The sequence below is a fragment of the Aquila chrysaetos genome, chromosome Z, assembly GCF_900496995.4.
Source record: "Aquila chrysaetos chrysaetos chromosome Z, bAquChr1.4, whole genome shotgun sequence".
NCBI lineage: Eukaryota > Metazoa > Chordata > Aves > Accipitriformes > Accipitridae > Aquila > Aquila chrysaetos.
The window spans coordinates 40746466-40770363 of record NC_044030.1 but is presented as its reverse complement, the minus strand read 5'-3'; the positions used below and the strand labels follow the sequence as shown (position 1 = coordinate 40770363).

The window sequence follows — 23898 nt, the reverse complement described above, 5'->3', positions numbered from 1 at the left end:
AATGGTCAATCATTAAAATGGCTAAATTTTACTAAAACAATTCTTTTGATTGACCTGAAACATAATGTTGTCCCAGATTTGATCTTGGATATAAAGGTGTTTTCTTTTTCAGCTCTTGGTTTTTTTTTTTTTCAGACTTTAGTTCTTTGTTGAATAAACATAAACCAGAGGAAATTTATGGAAAATAGGAAACCCTGGTTCCCATCCAAGGAGACTATTTGTTAAACTGATGCCAATCATTCCTGTGGTAGGGTTGGTTGCTTGACAGCTATCATGTCTCATCTTTCAAGAACCTTGGATATTGAAAATGATGTTAAATCTGTGTAGTCTTATACTGCACACTTTCCTGTGTTGTAAACTTTGAAGGTACCTTAGGAGGAAAAAAAAGAGGTATTACAGCTCCTTAGACACCAATATAGTAGCAACTGCAAATATTTTCAGTGCATTAGGGAGCAGAGAGCTGCATAGCTAAACTTTTCTGCTACTTATTCTCTTTTGCCAAACTGTTAACATTTTGCTTTGTCACCATAAAGAAGGCTTTACATTAGGAGGCAAAATCAAACATACATAATTTGCTCTGTTTTCCAGAGCATTTAATTTCAATTTGGCATGCTGAAAGATCACACTTAAGAGATATCAGTGTGCTGTTATGTACATTATGCCACCTTGAGCAGTACACTTCTAGCCACCATGCACTTTGATTCTCTCTCTGTATCATATGCTCACTGTGGCCATATCACACAATCATTGTACCTCATTGTCCAGCTCTAGCCTGGTTAAAGCCGGCTTCCTGTTTCAACAAGATACTGTGACATAGTTCAGGTGTCTGCAGATGAAGATAAAATCAAGCTGCTTTATTTAGAGAAGACCAACGCTCCTTCAAAATCAAAGAAAGAACATTGCCAGTCTCCTACAGCTGAAAATTATTTTAAAATGTGAAAATCCACTTGATGAAGTCCTGAAAGAAGTGTACTTCACCTTATTGCAGAAAGTTTGTAAAAATTATATTGGTTATACAAATCAGACCACTTATTTTGCTTTTTTTAATCTCAACTGCTGCTTCTAAACCAAAGACAGAATCACACATGACACTCTTTTCCCCTATTACTCTCTCACAAAAAAGTGCACTTAGGCAAAATGAATTTGCAGACTATACAACCAAAGCTGCACAGGCTGGCAATTTGCATGTGAAAAGATCTGTGGACTTGTGACCATTTTCTCAGAGAAGCCTGTATGTTACGTAGCTGGGAGCTGTGCTATCAATTGTGGTATAGTTTTTGTAATGTTTTGCACACAAATACATCTATGAGTCAAAAATTCGGACAATTAAACACTCAGACTCTAGAAGTCAGAGCTGGGATTGCCTGTGCAGATTGACAGGCACATGACCAGCTTGGTTTGCTGTTGGCTGGCCACTTACCGTTGGCAGCAGTTAACAGCACAGCTCTGTGAAGTGTCCATTTGGGAGCTAGCTGCTGAATCCTCTATCTCACTTGCTTTTAGCTGATAAGTATTTCTATTATGTTTCTCTTTTCCTCTCATCAATGAAGCAGTAATATATCCTCTAGACAGTTGATAGCTAAATCCGAGTAGGTTGCTGGTATGACTTACAGATTTAATTTTGAGAACAGGGCTTGCTTATGGGCTGTACCAGTTCCCTTTCTGGATGCTGTGAAGTTAAGTCTCACAGAGGAGTAATCCCCAGCATAGGGATTTTTCAAGATCAAAGCAAGTTGCTTTAATACATCCTTCCCATAGGTCTCAAAGTAAGGGCTCTCATTGGAAACTTCAGCAGCAAATGAGCTGAGTCCACAAATCAACTAATGGTGTTATTTGCCTGTGTTGCAGTCAATTAGAAAGGTAGCTTGTGTTGGGCACTGATCAGTGCCCAGGCTGTCTAGATGGTAAAAATGTAGACATGTTACAAAGATGCTATTGTCTCGTGCTACATATCCATGCCCCACTGGTTCTGCTTTGTTAAGTATGAGGTTAAAAATGGGTTTTGTAAAACACTCCATCATATCCTGGCATAGGTTGGACAATTATTTCGAAAATCACCTGGATAGTGGTCTTTTAAAAATAATCTCAGATCTCCTTCTGAGAACCTTTGTAAGGGAGAAAATCAGAGCAGATCACACATCTTGAATTCCTAATAGGAATTCCTTCCTTCAGGACCTCTGTGCCATTTTTTTCCCACCTCTTAAATGTCATTGAAATGATAATATATTTTCATTAAGTGGAGATCCACTGTTCTTTGTACTTGTAAAGTAATTATTTTAACATATCTGAGGAAAGATAAAGTTCATACAACGAATATTAGGTTAGACAAATACAGACAGAATACTAGCTAAATTGTATTCTGTTTATGCAGATCCATAATTCCTTGTGAATTGTTAGTTCTTACTAGTTATCATTCACTTTTAGGCTAATTTTTTGAGACATGCAGTTTGAGCCTCTAGACGTCTCAACCCACAACAGTTTCTAACAGCATGGTCACACTAACTTAATGGAAATCTGAACTACGATGCTTTAAGTAGGATTAGTATCAAGCCTTTATGCTTGAAGAACATATACTCAGTGAGTCCCTCTGAATCTGAAAGTCTTCCTGTAACTTGGGTACTGGTTTGGCCATGCCTGTCCAGGGTGGTTAGCTTCTGGCTGTGGGCAGTGGTTGATAATTGCAGTGATGAGATAATTTTACCTTTGTCTGTCAGAGTTCTGCCTGGAAGAGGCTGTGTGACAAGTTCAGTCATCCTCGCCTCCTTTTTTACATACCAACTAATTATTTATGGCTCAAGTGTCTAAACCCCTGTGTGGTGCATTTCTGCCAGCTGGGAGCAGTAATGAATTAATATTTGTATTTAGGAAAGAAAAAGTGTTATAACAAATGGGCTAGTCTCATAATCTGATGTTATGAATGAAATCAGACAGGCTTTTCTCTTTTTATAAAAATGGGCAGAAGCCAGTTGTATTGCCCCAGCAGCAAGTCTCCTAAATCCTCCTGTGTTTGCAAAACCCTTGGGACTTGACACCACGAGAATGGTGTACTGTGCCACAAGTAATTTGAGGTTCCCAAGGTATGTTTCAGAAAACCTTTTTACTTATCTGAGAGTTTTCCAGGCAATCCCACCAAGAAAAGGAATTGTATAAGGACTTTGGACTCTTGAATTGTATGGTTGAACCAGTTGCCTAGGAGAGAATAATGGAGAGTTGATGAAACACTTAATTGGGATCCTTTGTACATGTAAACATGTAGCTACTGAATTAAATTAGTTCTTCAGAAAAATAGCACTGCTATTAGAGCAGAATGAAAACTGTGGCAAAATAATGCCATGAATATTCATATGAATTTTTCAATGAATTCACTTTAACTCTGTTTTTCCCCTCTGAGTGTTTACTTTCTGCTCCTAAACTAATGAATGTTTATTCTCTAGTGGATCGGTGAATTTTAAATAATTTTCAGAAAATACTCAGGAAAAACAAACTTTTGAATTTGTGATATCAATATTGGCAGAGGGAAAGTGGTGATGTTCACTCAAATACAGAGCAGGACTCTTCTTGCCTGTGCTGCATTACCTAAGCAGAGGATCTGGATGCATACCTACTTTAAAAAACTTTAATGTCAAATGTGCACAACAAGTAAATGAATGAGCAATGGTAAAATTCTTTAGTCGTAAATCATGACCTTCTTGCATATACTTTTGTCACAGAAAAAAGCAGCAAATTAATTACTACATTTGTATTAATACTCCTGGTTTTATTGTCTAACATGCTGTGTATTTTCACGATAATTTCCATTTTTTATTCCCACCTGTTAGTAACAATGAGGTATTTATTTGCCACAAAGTGTTAAGTAGAATTGCTTCATTGACTGGACAGAGAAAATCTTTCTTGTGCTTATTTAACTTCTAGAGACTTTTTTTTTCCCCACAAAAAATATTAATTCCTGACCCAGTCAAGTAATACTGGTGGCTCTGAGACATACTGGTTTTGGAACTAGCTCCAAACTTTCTCAAAGATGAGGGAGATTTGGATCCAAGGTTTTGGGTTGACCCATGACAGATAGATAAAACTACAGAGCTCGAAAAGAAACAGAATTTAAACTTCTTAGAGCTTTGATCACAGTTTTTGTTCAGTCTCATGTCTAGCAGGTAAATTCTCTCCTAATTAGAAACAGTATAATCAGCAATGGTTGTAGGTTTGCTATTTATTTCCTTTTAATACTTTTTTTTTCTCTCCCCAAAATCAAAGGAGTTTGAGGTATTGTTTTGCTGTTAAAGGCAAAAGACTGGCTATCCTCCAAGTGTCAGTCTTCATGGAGCAATTTATCAGCAGGCTGCCAGCTTTAGCGTGGCAGCAGCAGATTACGGAAGAACACAAGGGAATCAGAAAGTAAAGCAAACGTAAAGCTTGTGCAAATTTCAGTTCCCATCCCTATCTAGTTTGTAAATGAAGTAAAATATCACATCAATTTATGTTACAGCAACACAAATAAGATGTATTGTAACATGGACAATGCTAAAAAAACACATTATCGCAAAGTATTTGTAAACTTACATTTGCAAATTGTAAATATGATTATAAGATATAAAGAAATAATCTCAAGAAAGAAAAGTTAGGGCAATTGATAGAAGAATGTAACCTCCTTTCATTCCTTTAAGGTCATGTTGAATTAATTTCAGTTGCTGCACAAGAATACCTTGGTGCTTTAAAACACCCTTAATAGAGAAGCAAAGATTTTAAAAAATCTTTTTTACATTAATAATAAATAATTTCAAAAATATTTTTGCTTAATTTTTCCAAAATTATGATGGAATTTGATCTTAATCTGAGGCAGTGCTTTGTGTGCTGCACTGTTTTCAATGTATCAAGGAGAAGTTTGTGGGATACCCCCTACAGTCTGGGAGAACAGCAAGGCTGTTGGCTTCACAGGGGAAAGCGTTCCCCTTTGCTCCCTGCTGTTTCTGCCAGTAGGGAGCTAGAGATGGTCTGTTATGACAATAAAGTGCAAAAACCCAGTAGGTCAGTAGAACAACAAAGACAGACTTGGACTGTGGAGAAATAGAGTGGCAAATGGTATCTGTTACCCAGACATCCTTTTCCCTCCAGTATGACTATTCTGCACCTGCTTTCTCTGTGAATCAGAGTTCTTCCCTACGGTGGCATCTATGACACTCCAGCTAAATGCTATCCCCTGTGTGCTGTATTTTCAATTCTGTACAGGTGGGAAAGACAATACTAATTGAATTCGCAGTTGGTATTTATTCTTTTATTTTGCTGCAGAAAAATGTGCAGCACTGAAGGTGGAGGAGTGGAAACCCACTCCAGAAATTTGGAGAGATTTCTCATTACCAGCCCTGAGGCATTTCAGGAATTTTATTTTTTAACTGCCATAAACTGACAAATATAGAAGATGGATCACAATGCAATATACACCTAGTGGGAAAATGAAGCAAGAAATGAAACAATCCATATCAAATATGGAAGGGCAGGTAGCAAGGCAGAAGTACATATATAGGCTATGTGTCTACATGTGTAAATTTGAAAAGAACTGAAATTAGAAGCAGCAACAACCAAAGAAAGAACATCTTATGATCAACAGTCCAGTATATCTTTAATTACAATTAGATGTTTAAATTTAGCTTAATTAGCACTATTCCTAGTTCAGAATTCCAGAATTAATAAAAAACAATTAAAATGCATCACTCTTGTTAATGTCTTAGGGGATGTATTAAATCTAGAAGGGGAAAAAAAAAGTGGGCAATGTCCTCTGTAAGAAAAACAGTCATTCTTACTGTGTCGTATTCTTCATGAGGAGGAAACAAATTTGGAATTTATAAAGGAATTAAAGGATGAAACTCTTACATCTGTTTTTGTGGAGCAAAGTTAGTGATAGCACTTCATCCAGATTATTTATTCCAGGTGTTACTAATGCATAGTGACATAAAACTCAGGACAGACTGGTAAATTATGTGCTGCTTTATAAAGTGGAGTTTAAATGATCTGACCTTCAACTTTATGAATTGATTTTTGTCTGTTTCAAGTTCAAGAAATTTGGTGACATAATTCAAAGAAAGATGTCTACATCTGAACTGAATACCAATTAACTAAAGCAATTTTGTAAGAATTAAAGGCTTTAAAACTTTTAGTTTCTGTAACTGTTGTACATTGGAGATTTTGAACAAACAGAATAGTCTGAAAATTACTCAGAAGCAAATTTATTTGCTGTGTGTTTGGAACAATACTAGAATTCTTAAAGAAAAGGTTTCTGCATGACTAAAGCAAGAATTAATTGCAACCATTGGACAGATTTAAAAATTGAGTATTTTTATTCTTCCTGAAGAAATTTAGTAAAAAATCTCACACATTGCTGAAATAACTTAGGAAGTTAAGTCACCTATTTAAAAAAAGACTTTCAAGAGGTGATATGTGTGTATCCGATCTGAAATGTTTCTGTTCCTTGGACTGTGTTCCATCTTGGCAAACAAATTTTGAAACACTGGCAGGTATTAAGAAAGTAGTCAAGCTTTTTTTTTTTGGGTGGCAAACCCTATTTAGGTATTCTCCATACACCCACTCTTCTGTTCCATGTTGCATTTTACTACATCTTGATGTGTGAATTAAAGCACTGAAATGTGTTTCAAAGAAATCCTCCAGCTGGAAAAAGGAGATGATATGGGAGACACCAAGCAGGTTGAGTGCTTCAGATAGGTTTCCGTTTTAGAGCAAATGATTGCATTAACAGTTAAAACATGACTATGTGGTGACAGGCAGCTGCAATGCCCTTCAAAAGCAAACAGCTCCCATGAGGGTTTGGCAAACTGCTGTCCAACATGAAGATACTTAAGGCAAAGTGTTGAGGTTTGGCTGTGGACTTTTCCCCCCCTGTATTTAGAAACATGGTAGAACAAAATACTAACTTGATGCTTTCTGTTTATCTGTTCTTATTTAATTTACAGGAATTCCCAGATTCTCTGAAAGAACAGACCTATCTGAAAGAATGGCATGTGTGCAATACATTGATACAAACCATTCCAGCCTACATTGCATTGTTTCAAGATCTGAGAGTACTGGATTTGTCAAAAAATCAAATCAACCATCTCCCAGTGGAAATTGGTAAGTTGGTTCAAGATGTTCAGCTATTTATACCTACACCATTTAACTATATTGCAGGGAAATGAGCATCCATGAATATTCTTACTCATTTACTGATAACTGTCTTGCTTGTTTCCAGTGAACAGTCCCCTCTAAATTTTTTCAGGTCTGTGGCTGTAATTATACTTGCTTAATTGTATGCAATACCATGTGTGTAGTATGTCTCAAACATGGGAAAAAACTGACACATTTTATAGTTATCTGACTATAAGGCAGTTATTGCTTGTATTGAAGTAGATGGGAAGTTCTTCCTGAGAACAGGTGGTGCTTTATGTTCCCTACAGGTTAAGAAAAATAGAAGTATTACAGAATTGTAAACCTCTGACAAGGTGAATTGAAATAGAAGATTGTTGTAAAAAGGAATAAAAAATATGACGTTGCATAAAATCCATCTTTTGAATTTAATTATAATGAGTTCAGTAATGATCCCCATTTAATAAAGTGGTACATCCAACATGACATCAAGCTTTTTAGAGAAACAAATTCTTAATGCTTACATACTTTGGCCTTTGTTATTTTAAGCTATGTAATAACAAGAGTTTTAGTATTTGGCTCTCCTGTGTTTTCTGATCTTACAATATAAATAAGCTTGTTTGAAAGACTGTAATCGTTTGAGAGATTTACTGCTCTTGCAAAGAAGAGTGTTGCTTGTAACTGGTGGTAGCTTTGAGAGCTGAAGAAACAGGATACACTATAAGGCCCCTGTAGTCAAGTCCATGCACACAAGTGTACTAATACCTCAGCCTTTGTTTTTTAATGCAGTAGTCCTCTTCATTCCCCATGATTGGTATTCCTTGGTATTCCACCAAGAGCTAAGAACTTTCAAAAAAAAAAGATAAAGACTAAAACTTCCACCTCCATAGTTATCATAAGTTTAACTAAGAAAAACAGGAAGAGAGCATCCTGAAACACAGAAATCAGTGCTAGACTTTTCTACTCTTTTCTACTCTTTTTCTACTCTATTAGTAGAGTAACGCTAATGCTTTTGATTTATTTACTAACATTAGATTTTACACAGAAAATTTCCCACTGACATTGAGATATATTTTATAGTTTCAATCTTGCAGCTAAACACACTAACAAATCATAAACAAGACACAAACAGGAGATAATGGACATAAAATAAACCCTAACTGTTTTGTCAGCACTTTGACCATGCAACTCAGATGGGTCAATGAGTTTAATGGACAAATACCTTCTACCAGGTGGTGCGGAAGAGAGGGGAAATGACAGTTCCCTTCCAGAGGCTACCCTAAACCATTAAACATAAGGTTTTAAGGGGCTGCTGCTTAACAATCAAGGGATCTAAAGGCTAAGAAAATTTTTTCATTCTTCTTGTAATATTGTGCATCATTAATGAAAATGATCCCCAAGAAAAAGTGATTATGAATGCTAATGGAGTCTGTTTCCAGAATAAAGGCACAAAACCAGATCATTCTAACATAACCAATTCTCTGTAGGGGGTAATGTAGAGGCCATATCAGACCCTTCTTGGGAAACAAGGAAGAAAGTTTCAAATGCTTTGAGTAGCAATCATTGTTCTTTCAATTGCATTTAAATGATGTGATTTCTGCTTTTTTGCCAAAACTGCCTAATGATTTTCAGTCTTAGTGAATGTACTTGTTGATAGGCCACCTATTAGTAATGCAGTGGAGCTGCTCTTGTTATGGCATAAATTGCAGAGAATTTTTTATCTCAATTTGTTTAATGCTCTCTTTGTTGACATGTAAGGTGGTATGCTTGCAAATGGCTATGCTTTTATTTCATGTACTATATATGCATACAGACATAGACATTAATATGTATTGGAAATGTTAATTATTTTAACAAGACATTATTATGAAAAGTCTTGGATATTTTGAAGTTTTGAATGCTGCTTCAAAATGAAACCTTTCGTACTTTAGTCATCTAGCTACTAAATTATCGCAGGGAAATAATTGATGTGGGTTTGGTTTGGGAGCTCTATCTAAGCAAGGAATGAGGACTGGGTGCTAAATCAGAAGGTAAGGTCTCTGGAAAGGTTAAGTGCTAAGATATTCATCATTCTGTGTTCTGTTTACAAACCAGCAGCAAGTAGGTAAATATCACAGCTAAAACATACTTGAGAGTAATGACAGATGGTTGAAGTTGGCAGTGACACGCATGCTGTTGAGTCTTTAATCTTCAGAGAGAATTGAAGCCAAGTTTAGAACACAAAATCATCTGACAGAAGCTAACCTGGTGAGCCATGTTCGGACTACTTTTGTTTGTCACAAGAGGGCTTTAAAGGTGTGAGAGAACAGGAGACGATAAGAATTCTTTCAATGAAAAAAAGTATTGCTGCAGTAGCAGTCTCTGGACTAAAATATCTGCAGGAACTGAAGTTCATGTTCCTGTTTTACCTGATTTAGAAGGGAATGCTCTACCCTGAATCAGAGTGAAGAAAGAACTGAATCCATTCTTAGATTTTTCAAATCACACTCTTAGCTATAATCACCTATGCACTTGAACAGATCAAATTTGGATCAGAAGATGGATGAGAGTACTTTTGATTTGATTCTTTTTGTGGGATAGCAAATATTTTCACGGGAAGCAAGTAAATAAAAATGGAGAAAACTGCAAAATGGAGTTGTTGTCTGTCTCAAAGTTGTCAGTTCTGGTTTTCCCAGGAATAACAGAAAAAGTAATGAGCAGGGGTGTAGCCAGGGGATTTTCTTTGGAAATGGCTTCTGGGTGAGTTTGGAGTTCTGGCTCTGACTGCATGGCTGCAGTGCAGTTGCTCTGTATCATTTAGTGCTAGTACATTAGTAATTGCTATAATTGAAAATATCCAGTAGAATAGATTCCCATATTCCCGTAGGAAGTAGTGAACTGCACTTTCATGTGATCCCAAAGCTTTTGCAGTGGGATGGGATAGTGAGGCTATATCAGGATTTTTTTATCCCGCAAATTACTCACAAAACATCTCAAAGAGCTGTTAATAAAATATTTGTAACTTATTATATTATCTCACATTTTTGATATGCCAAATATTTAAAAGGAAAAACAACTGTGCCTTTGAGACATATTTGAATAAGAAATCACAACGATTTTTTTGGTCTCCTCCCTACCTCACAGTATAACATTTCATTTGTGCATACCATTAATCCAATTTCCTAGAACTCAGAGGGGAAAACCATAAGTCATACAGTTTTAAATGACTACTAGATACCTAAAATAGCTTTTTCTATTAAAAAGATTCCCAGTGTGCTGATGTGTGAGTTTCCAAGAAGAAAATACATATTCTCAGTTTAAATACAGTCTAGTTCTGAGGAGTTGCAGACTCCTCTCTTACCTTTGCCATTTGTTCAGTTTTGACTATTATCTGTCCACAGCTCATTCTTGTATACAACTGAGGAAAAGGGGAAGTATTAAACACCTCTGTTGCAAGTTGAGTGTTTTTAGGAGGATGCCAGTTGTTTTAAAGCTAGCTGCTCAAATGATGGCTTGCTCATACTGGAACAGCTGCTAAGCTCCTCAAAATTTAACCCTTGGTTAGTGCATCACAAAAGTACAAAATTGTACTTTTTTTTGGACCAACTAGAGAGGAAATAATCTTCTTTATTCAACTGCTTAAGCTATCAAAAATGGGAATATTATACTAAAATGTAATACACACATGCTGCTTATACAAATTTCAACATCACTGGATCTTGCAAAGGCCAGTACTTTATTAAGCTGAATTTCTTGAAAGGATTTGAAGTAGTGCCATTGGGTACTGAGGTCAGACTATAAACACCGCCACAGAAACTACTCATTACATAAAGTATTTTTGCCAAAAGATTCCTATCTATTGACTTTGCCATATTGCTTTATGTCAATATATTATATATAACAATGTTAGGAGGTGCTCCTTCTACACAGACCAGATTGGTATTAGCAAACTCTGTGGTTTATTTTTCAGTCTTGACTTGGTTTATGGTGGGAATGTTGGAGGCTGTGCACACCATTCTGGCTATGATGGAAAAGTTTTACCTGAGAAAAAGCTTTTTCAGTTTCCAAGGTGATCAAAATGTATTGTTCTACCCTTTCCAAACAGTTTACTCTATGTTTATTTCTGATGCTCAGAAAGTGGCTTCCAGCCCAGAGATTGAGCTTATACTCTACTTTGCCCTTGGGAGATAAACCCTTTTTTCTGGGATCTTCAGTGAGATCAGAGTCCATGTTTCAGCTTATCTGCTCACTTGAAAAAAGGAAGTCACATACTTTTCTACAGAATTTCTGATCTACCAAAATATCTTGAGTTCAGCTTATTGCATTTTTGTTTTCATTAATTTTCTTTTGACCCCTTTCAGTAGAGCCTCACCCTACACTTTTTTCCCCAGAGGTATCTCTCTCTGCCATTCCCCCCACAAGAACTACTTCCTGGTTTTCTACCTCTATTTTTCTACAAGAAAACCTTCCCCCCCCGCCCTTTACGTTGTACTAATAGTCTTCCGACCACAGACCAAGGTCCCAAGCTTTAGCCTTTTTATTTTTTTTCATGGTAGTCACCTGCAATTTCTCTCAGCATGTTTACATTTTTTTTTAATTGGGCACTTGAAGGTTGGTTAAAGAACGAAATTTTACTAGCCTAGGGTCAATCTGTTACTATGCTACAGCTTTTGTAAGCCCTAGTGGCAAAAAAAGCTTTTGCAACTTTATTATGCAAAAGGAGTTCAGGAAGTCTTCATCCCTCTTTTGCTTGGATGCTTTGAGCAGATGTAAAGAAAAAAAAAAAGATGTTTTAACTGTGTCTTGTAAGCTTGAACATCAATATCTCCTTTCAGATAAATTGAAGGCAATGTCACTGATACAGCAGAGAAGACTGGAAATAGGAGATTATTTGTCTTGGCCCATAGGAAACTACTATCAGATCATTGCAGGTCAATGCAAAAATTTGCTTTGCATTTTACTGCAGGTTATACAAGTGGATCTGCATTTTCATTGAATGGGATCCTTAGTCAATAAAGGCTCTCCGTAACCTCATCTGTATTTTGTCTCTGCCACCTTGTTAGGAGCACTAATGCAGGCTTGTCTAAATGGTGAAGTTACATTACCATTATTACTATGCTGCATTGCCCATCAGAAATTATAGAGTTTAATTACTGGTTTAATTTTTTTAAATAATGAATTAAAAATTTAAGCTGGGAATAAAAGCTATCTTAGGCAACAACTACGGCATTGCAGTTCCCACTTAAATATAAAATATTTTTAATTGTGAAACTGCCAGGGAAACCATGGATTTCATTACTGCTTTTACTGCCTCTCCTTGAAAAACACAGAGATGTTAGCTGTTTAACTCCCTAATTTGCATTTTTAATAGAACTGAAAATTCAGTGCCATTAAGCATGGTTAACAACAGTGTTGTAGCAGCAACGATTTTATTACTACTACTTTTAATAGAGAAGTTGTGCTTAGGTATTATTTGAATGTACAGGTGGCAGATGTGGCAGTCAAATCCTGCTCTACATCTGCGCAGCTATGAAGGGGGTGTCACCTCCTGTGTCCCCTCCTAAGGGCTGCCTCAATGGCTCTACTGCATGCTCCTTAAGCCTGGTAGTGGCTGGAAACCATACTTAAGAGAGTAGGTATAAATATAATACTAAGATGGTATACCTTCTAAATGCTTCTAAAGCCCCTAAATACAGATTACAGGGTAGTGAAAGTCATTCATACTGCCTTACCACTGCTCCCCTCCCCGTCCCTCCTCCCCCCCGCCCCCCAGTCCCCCAGCTCCTATTGCAATAAACTCCAAATGTGGGTGAGAATGGTTAGAATCTCACTGACAATGTCTATGGCGTTTGAAGGTTATTTAGGGACTCATTGCTCCCCAATTTTGCACTGCTTCAGCCAAGATACCTGGATTTAAGAATCTTGAATTGTCATGAATACTGTCTTATAGTCGTATAATTGTGCTCTTTCCCTGACAAAAATAGCCTAGCAGCCTTGTTTAACATGTCTAGGGGGAAAGGAGAGTGACAGTCTTACTCCTTTTGTCTGAGAAAGGAAAAGTTCTCAGTCTGCAACCTCGATTACCATTCAGGCAAGTCATATAACCTAATTCTATCCCTGGGTAGATTATGGCTTGTAAGAATTTTAAACAGTTTTTTAGAGGAAGGAGTAATTAGAGATGTGGAGCTGAATGGAAACTAGGTTAAAATTAAAAATTTATAAAGGAAAAGTAAGTTGTGCCAAACTCATTTGGTTTCTGTCTTTCTTTTGAGAAGATGATTGAGATTCAAGTAGTAGATCTTGTCTATCTGGCATCCCATAAAGTACTTGATACAGTGAATTATGGAAAATGAATGTTTGAATCTAAGAAAATGGAGTTTGATGCAACAATTGTAAAAACAAGCAGAGGACTTGCTAAAGCAGAGGCAACAAGGCACACATTGGGAAAGAGAAGCTATTGATCAGGAGCAAAATTGCTTGTGGGGTTTCTCAAGGATCAGTCTTGAGTCTATTTCTTAATTATTTTGAGGAGCTGGGCTACTGAAATTTTTGCTGACACAGTTTGGGTATTATTGTCACTCCACAAACAGGAGGAAATATGAAAAGCTGGATGAGCAAGTGGGCTTCCAAAAAAGGAGAGGGATTAAATTCATGATTGCAGAATTCCAAGTCATGTACTCAGGAGCTAATAGTTTGTGCAGCAAGTCATGAGCTCATTAAATGCAAATAATTGAAGAAACAAAACTCCTAATCTAACAGTCACAGAAGGACAATCCAGTCTGATACATACATAAAATTGTGGTCACCCCTATTCAAGAAAAGTTATTTCAGGTGGGAACAGATGCAAAAAAAGTCTGTTAGGACCATTCAAGGAGGGGAATTTTTATTTTGTGAGAGGAGATTAGAAGAATTGGCTTATTCAGGCTAGTAAAATAAATTCTGATATGTCTGCTACCTATGAAAACTTCAGAGAAGTAAACACCAGGGAAGGAAAAGAGCTATTTAAAGATAAAACTGTCAAAAGAATTAATGGTTATAAAACTTCTACAAATAAATTCAGACTGGCAATCCGAAGACCATTCCAAATCATGAAAAGGATGAAACTCTGTAACTTTGTTTTTCCATAAGAGCAGTGGATGTTAAAAAAATAAACTACCTTTAAGATGGAATGTGATAAACCAAAAAATGGGATTAAGTGAAGTGGTGGTGTAAGGTTTTTATCTAGGAGATCCTGGCGAGTCCTATGTATGTCTTATGGTCCTAGAGGGAGGGTTAATGCTTAACTACTGCTCAGCTGTCAAGCGGCATAACTTAATCCACTGGAGAGCCCAGAGGTGAAAAAAACAGGTGTTACACAGAATTGCAAGAGATTGCTCCCCACAGGCAGATCTCAGTGAACTGTATCCCACTCATCTATGTTGTCCCGAGTTTGTTATCAGAATTAAATTCAGCTGTAAGACTCATGGTTTTTTTCCAGTAATTTTCATAATCTTAGGTACAGCAATTACTAGCAATTGACTGTAGTTTCTGTAGTGCACTTCTGTCAGATTAGAGAGAGATTATATATGACAAGAAAAAATGTGATGCATCTTCTAATCACTTGTTTTCTCATACCTGCAAGCTGGGGCAAACCATATTGTGAACACTGACGTACATGTTAGAAACTGTGAAAGCAGAAAAAAGCTTGAAAACCCATGGTTTCAGAAGGCAGGCAAGTCAGAAAGGGAAGCTGTGCTTGTATCCATCACTCTGCCAAGAAAGGCTGTTAAATTTTTGTGATTTTTTTTTGTAAGCAATTCTGCTCCATGTTATGCACCGGAGATGCATCATCTGAGCAGAGTTAGACAAGAGGGTGACTAGGATGTTGATGACACTAGATGCCTTGTCTACATTATTTCTCCAGATACTAATGGAACTGAAAGAGAGAAATTTCAGGGGCTGAAAAGTTAGCAAATAGATCTGTTATAGGTTAACACTTATAGGCAGCTATTCCTCACGCTGCTTGCTCAGCCCCCTGCAGCTGCTTGTTCAGTTTCCCACAGCAGCATGGGGAGAGAATTAGAAGGGCAAAAGTGAGAAAACTCATGCATCAGGATGAAGACAGTTTAATAAGTGAAGAAAAACAAACAAACAAACAAACAAACAAACAAGTCATGCAAAAGCAATCACTCACGACCAGCTGACCAAAGCCCAGCCAGTCCTGAGCAATAGACACCTTGGAAACTTCCCCCTGCATTCCTCCCTGCCTCCAGCTTTTACTCCTGAATGTGATGTTATATGCTATAGTACGTTCCTTTGGTCAATTTGGGTCCAGTCTCTTGGTCCTGTCCCCTCCCAGCCTCTTGCCCACCCTTAGCTGACTCACTGACGCAGCAGAGTGAGAAACAAGAGAAGGCCTTCATGCTGTGTCAGTACTGTTCAGCAATAGCGAAAACACTGGTGTGTCATCACCACCGTTTGGTCACAAATCCAAAACATAGCACCATACAGGCTGCTATGAAGAAAATTAACTCCATTCCAGACAGAACCAGTACAATATCCCATTGCTAAAAGAAAAGACAAAACATTCCCGTGCTAACGTGTAAGTAAGTAGTTCATTTTTCATTCCAATGGGATTTGCTCTTCTTCACTGAGGGATTAATTGGATGAGGAATTATTCTGTGATTCTCTGATCCTCTATTTTACTTTAAGGCATTTCTGCTTCAGTGATTATTTTGTTGCAATGAGGTGGTAAGTTGATATTTACACCACTTAGCACGTGATATAACACCTTCATTTGTCTACACCATGATACTAAACCTGGTGAGGTTTTGTCATGGGTAGGCTAAACTTTTATTACTTTTATGTCCTTAAAAATCTGGAAATAAGGCAGTTCACACATTTAAACCATTAAGTTGCTTCTATTACTCTCTTGCACCAGCCCCAATGACCCTTGTTGGACAGTAATGTACTGCCAAAACAACGCCCATTGTAGTCTTACAGAACGTTTTGCTTCTGCTATTTTAACTAAAACAGCACTTCACAGTGAATAGGAAACACAAGGTTACCTTCCTGAAATAACAGCTGAATTTTGAAACACCACTTCAGTTTCTGTTTCTGACAGAACTAAAACTGGGAGGAAGCTGAGTGGAAGCTTCTATGTTTTTCTCTGTTGCAACCTGTAGAGTTTAACATAATGGAGTTCTTACCATATATGACTTGTCTGCCACCTGTGAGAAAGATTTGGGTGGCCTGGTCATCATTTGAAGACGATGTTGTGTCCAAGGGAGACTCTGTGGTTTATGTAAAATGCTGTGTGATTTGGTGGCTGCATGCCTCTGCCAACAGCAATTTCTCAGGAAAAATATGTGGGGCTTTCAAGTCCCTATGTTTCTTCTCTGTCCTTTTCTGTGGAAGCACCATCTGGCCTCTGGTAAGGATTTCCACACATTGCAAAAGGTGAGCAGCTCTAAAACAACTTTTGCTTTGGAGGGAGTTTATCTAGACATCAGTGGCTTAAGGAGAAGCTCACTCTTATGATACTGTTTTGACCACTTGAGATGTACTGTAGAGAGATTCTCTCCAGTGTTATCCAAATCCCATGAAACACGAGGTGCTTTTTAAGAATTTGATTATAAATAGAAGACTGATATAATATATAATTGTGAATCTCATGTATGTCTTGCCTGGGTTTGCCAATATATAGTCTGCTTTGAGAACCTGTTGACATAAGGTGCTGTTCTCTCCCGATTTCCAACTGGGGAATTGCATTTAAGTTTCTTACTGCTGTTTTTCCTTGTGAATGCTGTACTCTGTGCCTGTTTAGAGGGGAATATTGCTGGAATATCACTGATTAAAGGGGAATATTGCAGATGATACCAAGCTGAGTGTTGCAGTTGTTATGCTTGAGGGAAGGGATGTCATCCATGGGAACCCTGACAGGCTGGAGGAGTGGGCCCATGTGAACCTCATGAAAGTCAACAAGGCTAAGTGCGAGGTCCTGCACCTGGGTTGGGGCAATTTCCAATCTCAATACAGGCTGGGGGATGAATGGATTGAGAGCAGCCCCACAGGGAAGGATTTGGAGATACTGGTGGATGAGAAATTGGATATGAACTGGCAATGTGCACTTGCAGCCCAGAAAGCCAATTGTATCCTGCGTTGCATCAAAAGAAGTGTGGCCAGCAGGTAGAAGGAAGTGATTGTCCCCTTATACTCCATGCTTGTGAAACTCCACCTGGAGTACTGCATGCAATTCTGGGGTCCCCAGTACAAGAAAGACACAGATCTGTTAGAGTGGGTCCAGGGGAGGGCCATGAACATGGTCAGAGGGCTGGAACACCTCTCCTATGAAGAAAGGCTGAGAGAGTTGGGGTTGTTCAACCTGGAGAAGAGAAGGCTCCGGGAAGACCTTTCAATATATAAAGCAGGCTTATGAGAAAGATGGAGAAAGACTTTTTACCAGGGCCTGTAGTGACAGGACAAGGGATAACAGATTTAAACTGAAAGAGGATAGATTTAGATTGGACATAAGGAAGAAATTTTTTATGATGAGGGTGGTGAGACACTGGAACACGTTTCGTAGTGAAATTGTGGATGCCCCATCATGGCAAGTGTTCAAAGTCAGGTTGGATGGAGCTTTGGACTAGACAATCTTTGAAGGTCCCTTCCAATTGAAACCATTTTGTGATTCTGTGATTCTAAGACCGTCTATGTAACACAACAGCACAGCTGTCCATAGAATGTTCTCATCTTGTTATGTATGTATTTAAGGATCATTTTGCTAACATGTCAGCTATTTCCCTTACTTCCCTTTATCTCTTTTGACTATGTCACAGTATAATTTCTTTTTTTCAATATAAAACATTTTTCATTTTAATGATGTTTCTAAACCTTTTTTACTGAAGATTATGTAATGCTATAAATCAAAGAAAGAGAAAGTACAATGCCACTAAATGTAACCTAGAATATTATAAGGTCCTTAAAATGAAGCCAAAAAGAATGATAAATTGCAATAAAGAAAATAATGAAACAAATGCACACATCCATTATCTTTTATAATCAAAAGTATGCAATGCTGGATACCAAAGACAGAGTTCTTGATGTAGTAAGTTTAGTAGGAGTGGTAGTTCCCAATGAACAGGTTCTATAAAACATATTAAAAAATATGCTTTTCAGTTACCAGGCAAGTTTTCTAAAGTGGCCAAACAAAAGGCAACTTCTGTAGTTTCAAATGAAGTCAATAGGTATCTCATCCCTGGTAGAATCAAGATCTTTGCAAGTCTTTGCTGCCTCCTTTCAAACTCTCACAAAAACCATTGCTGATTAAGGGAAGTCCATACAAGTGCAAGACAACATTATTTGCCCCTCTCCCAATGTTAGTGACCACTGCAGAAAATATTTATTAATCTCTTACTCATCATCACATTAAAGAGTTTTTTCTTAGCTATGCTGGAGTATGCCTTTTATTTTTACCTTCTCCCCCCCCTTTTTTTTTTTTGTTATGCACTGATTTTAATTATCTTTCCCTCACAGGCCGCTTAAAAAAACTCAAAGTGCTCAATGTGAGTTTCAATAATTTGAAGTCAATCCCTCCAGAATTGGGTGATTGTGAGAATCTGGAAAAACTGGATTTATCTGGAAATATGGAAATAAGAGAGCTCCCATTTGAAGTAAGATAACAAACTATGTTTCTTCCATCTTTTTTATTTAGCTTATAAGGTATTTTATCACAATCTTAAAATCTTTTCTTAACAGATTAGATCTCCTTCCTTGCAGTTTTTAGCACTAATGTTTTAGTAGTAATATCACTGAAAATGCCTTAGCAGCAGTTAAATGAGACCAACTTCTTTGTTTTGGTTTTCAAGTGACTAAATTTTGCTTGTATTTATTCTGATATATGAGGTAGGACATGATCCCAAAGGGGACTTGGCCAGTGGTGATAAGGAGAAGGCTGCAAATAGCTATTTTCTGTGAAGGTGAAGTGCATCTTGACAGTCAGATTCACATACTAACCTTCATTTGTTCCCAGTGTCTGTTTTCCTCTAAAAAGAGTATGGAGAGTTCTATAAACAGCACTGCATGTTGCTATGAGCATAAATATCTGTCTGAAAGGGATATTACGTGTGAGGCATGGCATGAATATATAATAAAGACTGAGAAAAGGACTCCCAGGCATGCACCAACATTGTTTCTTGTGTTGGATGCATAACTGCTCTCTGCCACAGCTGCTCTGAGACTTACTGTTCACGGACAAATGAAACCATTGGCTGGTACCTAACCACAATTTCAGATGTCATCTGTATTTCTCAGGTTCTTAATATCCTGATTCTTGGAGGATGAGTGGGGGGAGCTTTAGGAAGAAGTGTCATGTTCTTTACTGATTGATTCCTACTTTTTCTCTAAACATCTTTTACTAGAGACTTACAGGCAATGTTGGAGTGGATTAAACTTATGTGGTACCTGGTTTGGCCACGCTTATGTTTTGTTCTGAGGAAATGGAAACAGTAATTAACTTTCACCTCTGACTTTTCACTATAAGGTAGTTTATCTGAAAAGAATTGTTACAAAATGAAGTGACAGAAACAGAAACAAAGGGTGAACATTAGCTTCACACCATAAGTGGACACTGGATAGAAATGCTAGCAACAACACAAAGAGCGCAGGTCTCCTTTCTCCTTCCTCTCCCCCTCCTTCAGATAGCAAAGGTAGGGGACAAACCAGGTAAAACTTAACTGGTAAAAGGAACTGTAATGGAATCAGAAAAACTTATAACCTGAACAGGCAAAGGAATTAAATATAAGCATGTAGGAAAAGTGGGTAAATTCAAACCTGTGGACTAGAACGGTGAATTTAGCACCAATCATTGGTATGTTAAAATCTATGAGTACTTTCCCAGTTGCTTCTAAAGGCCTCATAGTGCAAAGTCTTACCCATGTCTATGCATTATGGGTAGCCTTTGCATGTAAACCTAACTGTGCATGTAAGTCTTTTCAGGGCTGAGTCCTAAGAGACCACTTTTTTTCTTAGAAAGCTCAAAAACATTGTTCCCTTCTGGCAGTGTCCTATTCAATGGGATTGAAAGCCACTAAAACTGAATGTAGGCTACTGGGTAGTGGTTCACTTACAACCTATGGAAAAAATTTGGAGCTGTGCAAATGACTTTATGTAACAGCAAAAACTAGAAGCAACATCATGTCAGCATGGTCTAAAAGTTCAAGAAGAAAAATATTGGCATTGTTTATTGTGTTTCCTTGTTCTCTGGAAGCCAGCACTTAATTTATACTTGCACTGACCTGGGAGGTAGGCTATACAAACTCTTCTGCTTTAGTTTATAAAATTGGTTTCTGAGAATCAACATTTCAAGGGCAGCTTTGGAAGCTGAACATACAATTAAAGGAACATTGTTGTCAAATGATCTAAAATGCTGCAAAGTGGCCTTTGGTGTACTCAGTATGGCTGATGTTATTGACAGCAATTGCATCAGTATCCTTGCTAATGTAATAGGTGTCTGATGTTTGATTCTCAGATGGCCAAAAGGTTGTAGTCACTGACAGGTAACTAATGAATTAAAATTTTGAATTAGCATGAACAATCTAAAAAGAGAAAACAGAGAGACAATGTGAAGTGTTGTGGTGGGCTAACCTTAGCTAATAGCCAAAGGCCCACCCAGCTGCTCACTCCCTCCCCCTCCTCAGCGTGACATCAGGAAAAAATAATTCAGAAAGCTCATGGGTCGAGATAAAAGAGGGAGACTGTTTACCACTTACTCTTGTGGGCAAAACAGTCTGTACTTGGGAAAGATTAATGTAATATTTGCCAATATATATTTGGGTAGTGAGAAACAAAGACATTAAAACAGCATCTTTCCTCCCTGCCTTCCTAAGGTCAACTTCACTCCTTCACTCCAGATTCCTCTCCCAGCCCTGAGCAGTGAAGCGAGGTGGGGGAAGTTATAGCCAGTACACTGTGGTTTCTAGCTGCTTCTCCTTCCTCCTCACACTTTTCCTCTTCTCCAGTGTGGGGTCTCCACCAGCTGTACTTTCTTCAGATGGAATATCCATCTGCAGCAGCGTGGGTCTTCCACCAGTTGTGCTGTGGTGATCTGCTCCACCATGGAACACCTCCTCCTCCTCCTGCTTGGCTCTGCTCTTTCTCACTCTTTTTATTCTCTCCCTCCTTCTCTGGTGTTTTTTTCCCTTTCTTAAATAAATTTTTAGACTGGCACCACACACTGGCACCACACACTTGGCTAAGGGGCTCAGCTGTGTCCTGTGGTGGGCCCATTGGAGCCGGCTGGAACTGTTTGAGCCCAGCACCGGACAGCCTCTGGTCTCTTCCCACAGAGGCCACCTTGCAGCCCCCGTGCTGCCAGCACCTTACCATGGACACCCAATACAAGTATTTATGACCCGATTTAGACAGATCAGATCAATTATTACCTAATACAATTGTTGCTAACACCTACTAATCCAGTGAAATGCTCATAAGGATTGGTCATCATTGTCTCCTGTGGTGTGAGTACTGGGAACTGGAGAGTGTAAATAAGCAAGTATGTGCAAGCTCTGTTTTGGTAGGTGAATGGGTTCCCTTTACAATGTTAGGAAAAAAAGAGAAAACAGCAACCGGTACACAAAATAAGGTAGAGAGTTGCTAAAAATGTTTTCTGTTCATCATCTTTTAGGAAGTTCAATTTTTATTTTACTTTCAAATCCTTAAAATTTTCTTCTGAGAAGGTTAAAGAAATGCATGAGAGCAGCAACAGTATTCTCCAGTGTAAAACTTACTCAAAAGAAATAAAGGCAAACTTCAGCCCAGCAGAAATGATCAAAGTCTAATTTTACCTTGATTTTGTACATAGAATAACCGCCAGAGACACACCGATAACATATACAAAAATGGATTCGAAGAGATTGATAACATCCCTGTAATTCAGTTAAGATTTTTTGACAGACCCATAAAGGTTTATGAGATCGTCAGAACTCTGAGACTGAATCACATCTTCAGTAATCAGTCTCCTTGTTCCCTTTCTATCTATTTCTTTATGACAGGTGCAAAAAATAGAGAAGTCTTGAAGCTTTTAGCTTATTTGGTTATTTAGTTATTTGCTTTCTTAGGAAAAGAGTTCAGTTGTGTGGTTTTTTTTTTCTTTAACAGACACAAAATATTACGTGATGAGCTAATTTAGGGGGACAAATCCCAATGAGATAGATCATATAACACATGGCTGTAGTTGCTACCCAGAAGTGGTAGAGGGTGAAGGTAGGTTATTACACATAACCATACAGTGTCACTAAATACCTATTTTGAATTGAAGTTCCTAATTTGTGAAGACAGCTACCATATATGTATATAAATTTTTGCTGGCATATCAGTTGTTTCTGTGCCTGAATTTGTCAGACAGCCACATAAGAAATTCACAGACTGTTATGATGTCTGTTAAGCCTGTTAATTTGTTTTGTAAACAGGGAAACTTCAGGAAAAACAAGGTGCTAAGCACCTTTATCTTGTACTACTTTCCAGGTAAACTACAGTTGTTAAGGAGGCTTCCAGCATGTATACTGACTATACTTCTTGCCTTTTTAATCTACCAATTTCATTTTTTAATGCAGCTGTTTTAAACTGAGGTATACTATGACTGAGATGCTCTAGCACATCTGAAATCTTGTGGATCTTAATTTTCTGTTAATAGATTCAATATATGGCAGTGACACAGCCATCTTTTTCAGTGTGTGAGGAAAAAAACCCCACCACAAACCATAGCATTCTGCTTGGTCTAATGCAACCTGTTTCATGGAGTGGCTCTATCAGCCTGCTAGGAACATGTATGTCCAGTACCTGAACGTTTGTCAGTATTTCTGTTTGGTTGTGCTTTGGAGCCATGCCTTGAGTGACATGCCTTGTGTCACAGCATCAGGGGGGAGGCACACTGCTCACTTGTCTGTTCATTTCTTGTGGAAAACTCTTGCCCTGTTTTCAAAGGCCACTTCTAGCACTCTGTAAGTCATCTCACTGAATCTTAAAATGAGGTAATCTGATGCTCCATAAAAAAAAATTGAGCGTGTGTGCTGTCATCTTTTACTTTTTCAAGGCTTAGGATTTCATGCCATTTCATACTATACCTAAGGAAGAGCAAGCTGGTTCGATGTCTATTTTTGAGTTTATATTTCTTTCTTCTACTGTTGGATATCCAGCATTTTTAGGTTTTTAAAAGTTCCATTAAACTTCAGTATCTGATTAGTATTAGTTGCAAACTAAGTCCTTTGGCAGAAAAGGTTTATGGACCTGCAGGTGAATTCAAATCTCTTTTAGCCACATTTGTAAATTAAGAATGCCTTTCTCTGAACATAAGTGAAAACACAAATTGAAATCAAATGTAGATGTTAGAAAGGGCAACCTATATGGCATTACATTTTTGCAGCCAGCTTGTAACAGATTCTTCTAGACCTTAGTAGCCAGGCTCAGCAGGGGGAAGGTGCACTATGAAGTTTAAGGCACAATCTTCCCTGAGATGACACATAACTGATGAGACTCCTCTGTGGAGGTAAATTTGTTCCTTTAGCTAAGATGCTCAGGAGAGGCATGCTCTGTATGTTATGCACTCCCTCTTCCAGCATAGTGGGTTTATGCTAGGTACCATACTCTGTAGCTGCAGAGAGAAGGGGAGGGATGGATGGATTTGTTTCTAAATTTCTTGTACTGCCTTTGTGTGAATTTAAGAATTAATATGATGCTGGTATTTGTATTTTAACTGTTGGATAGAGTTGCTATTGCTATTTTCATACACGTTATGCAACTGTTTGTTTTTTTTTT

At 37.8% G+C, this 23898-nt stretch overlaps 1 protein-coding gene across 1 annotated transcript in view; it reads left to right on the top strand.

Annotated features, from left to right (window-relative positions):
- Positions 1-23898, top strand: part of LRRC2 (leucine rich repeat containing 2) — a 67904-nt gene that overhangs the window by 21895 nt on the left and 22111 nt on the right. The window contains exons 4-5 of the mRNA XM_030005731.1: positions 6960-7116; positions 18622-18758. Coding sequence (XP_029861591.1) covers positions 6960-7116; positions 18622-18758 — 294 coding nt within the window. The remainder of the gene's footprint in view (positions 1-6959; positions 7117-18621; positions 18759-23898) is intronic.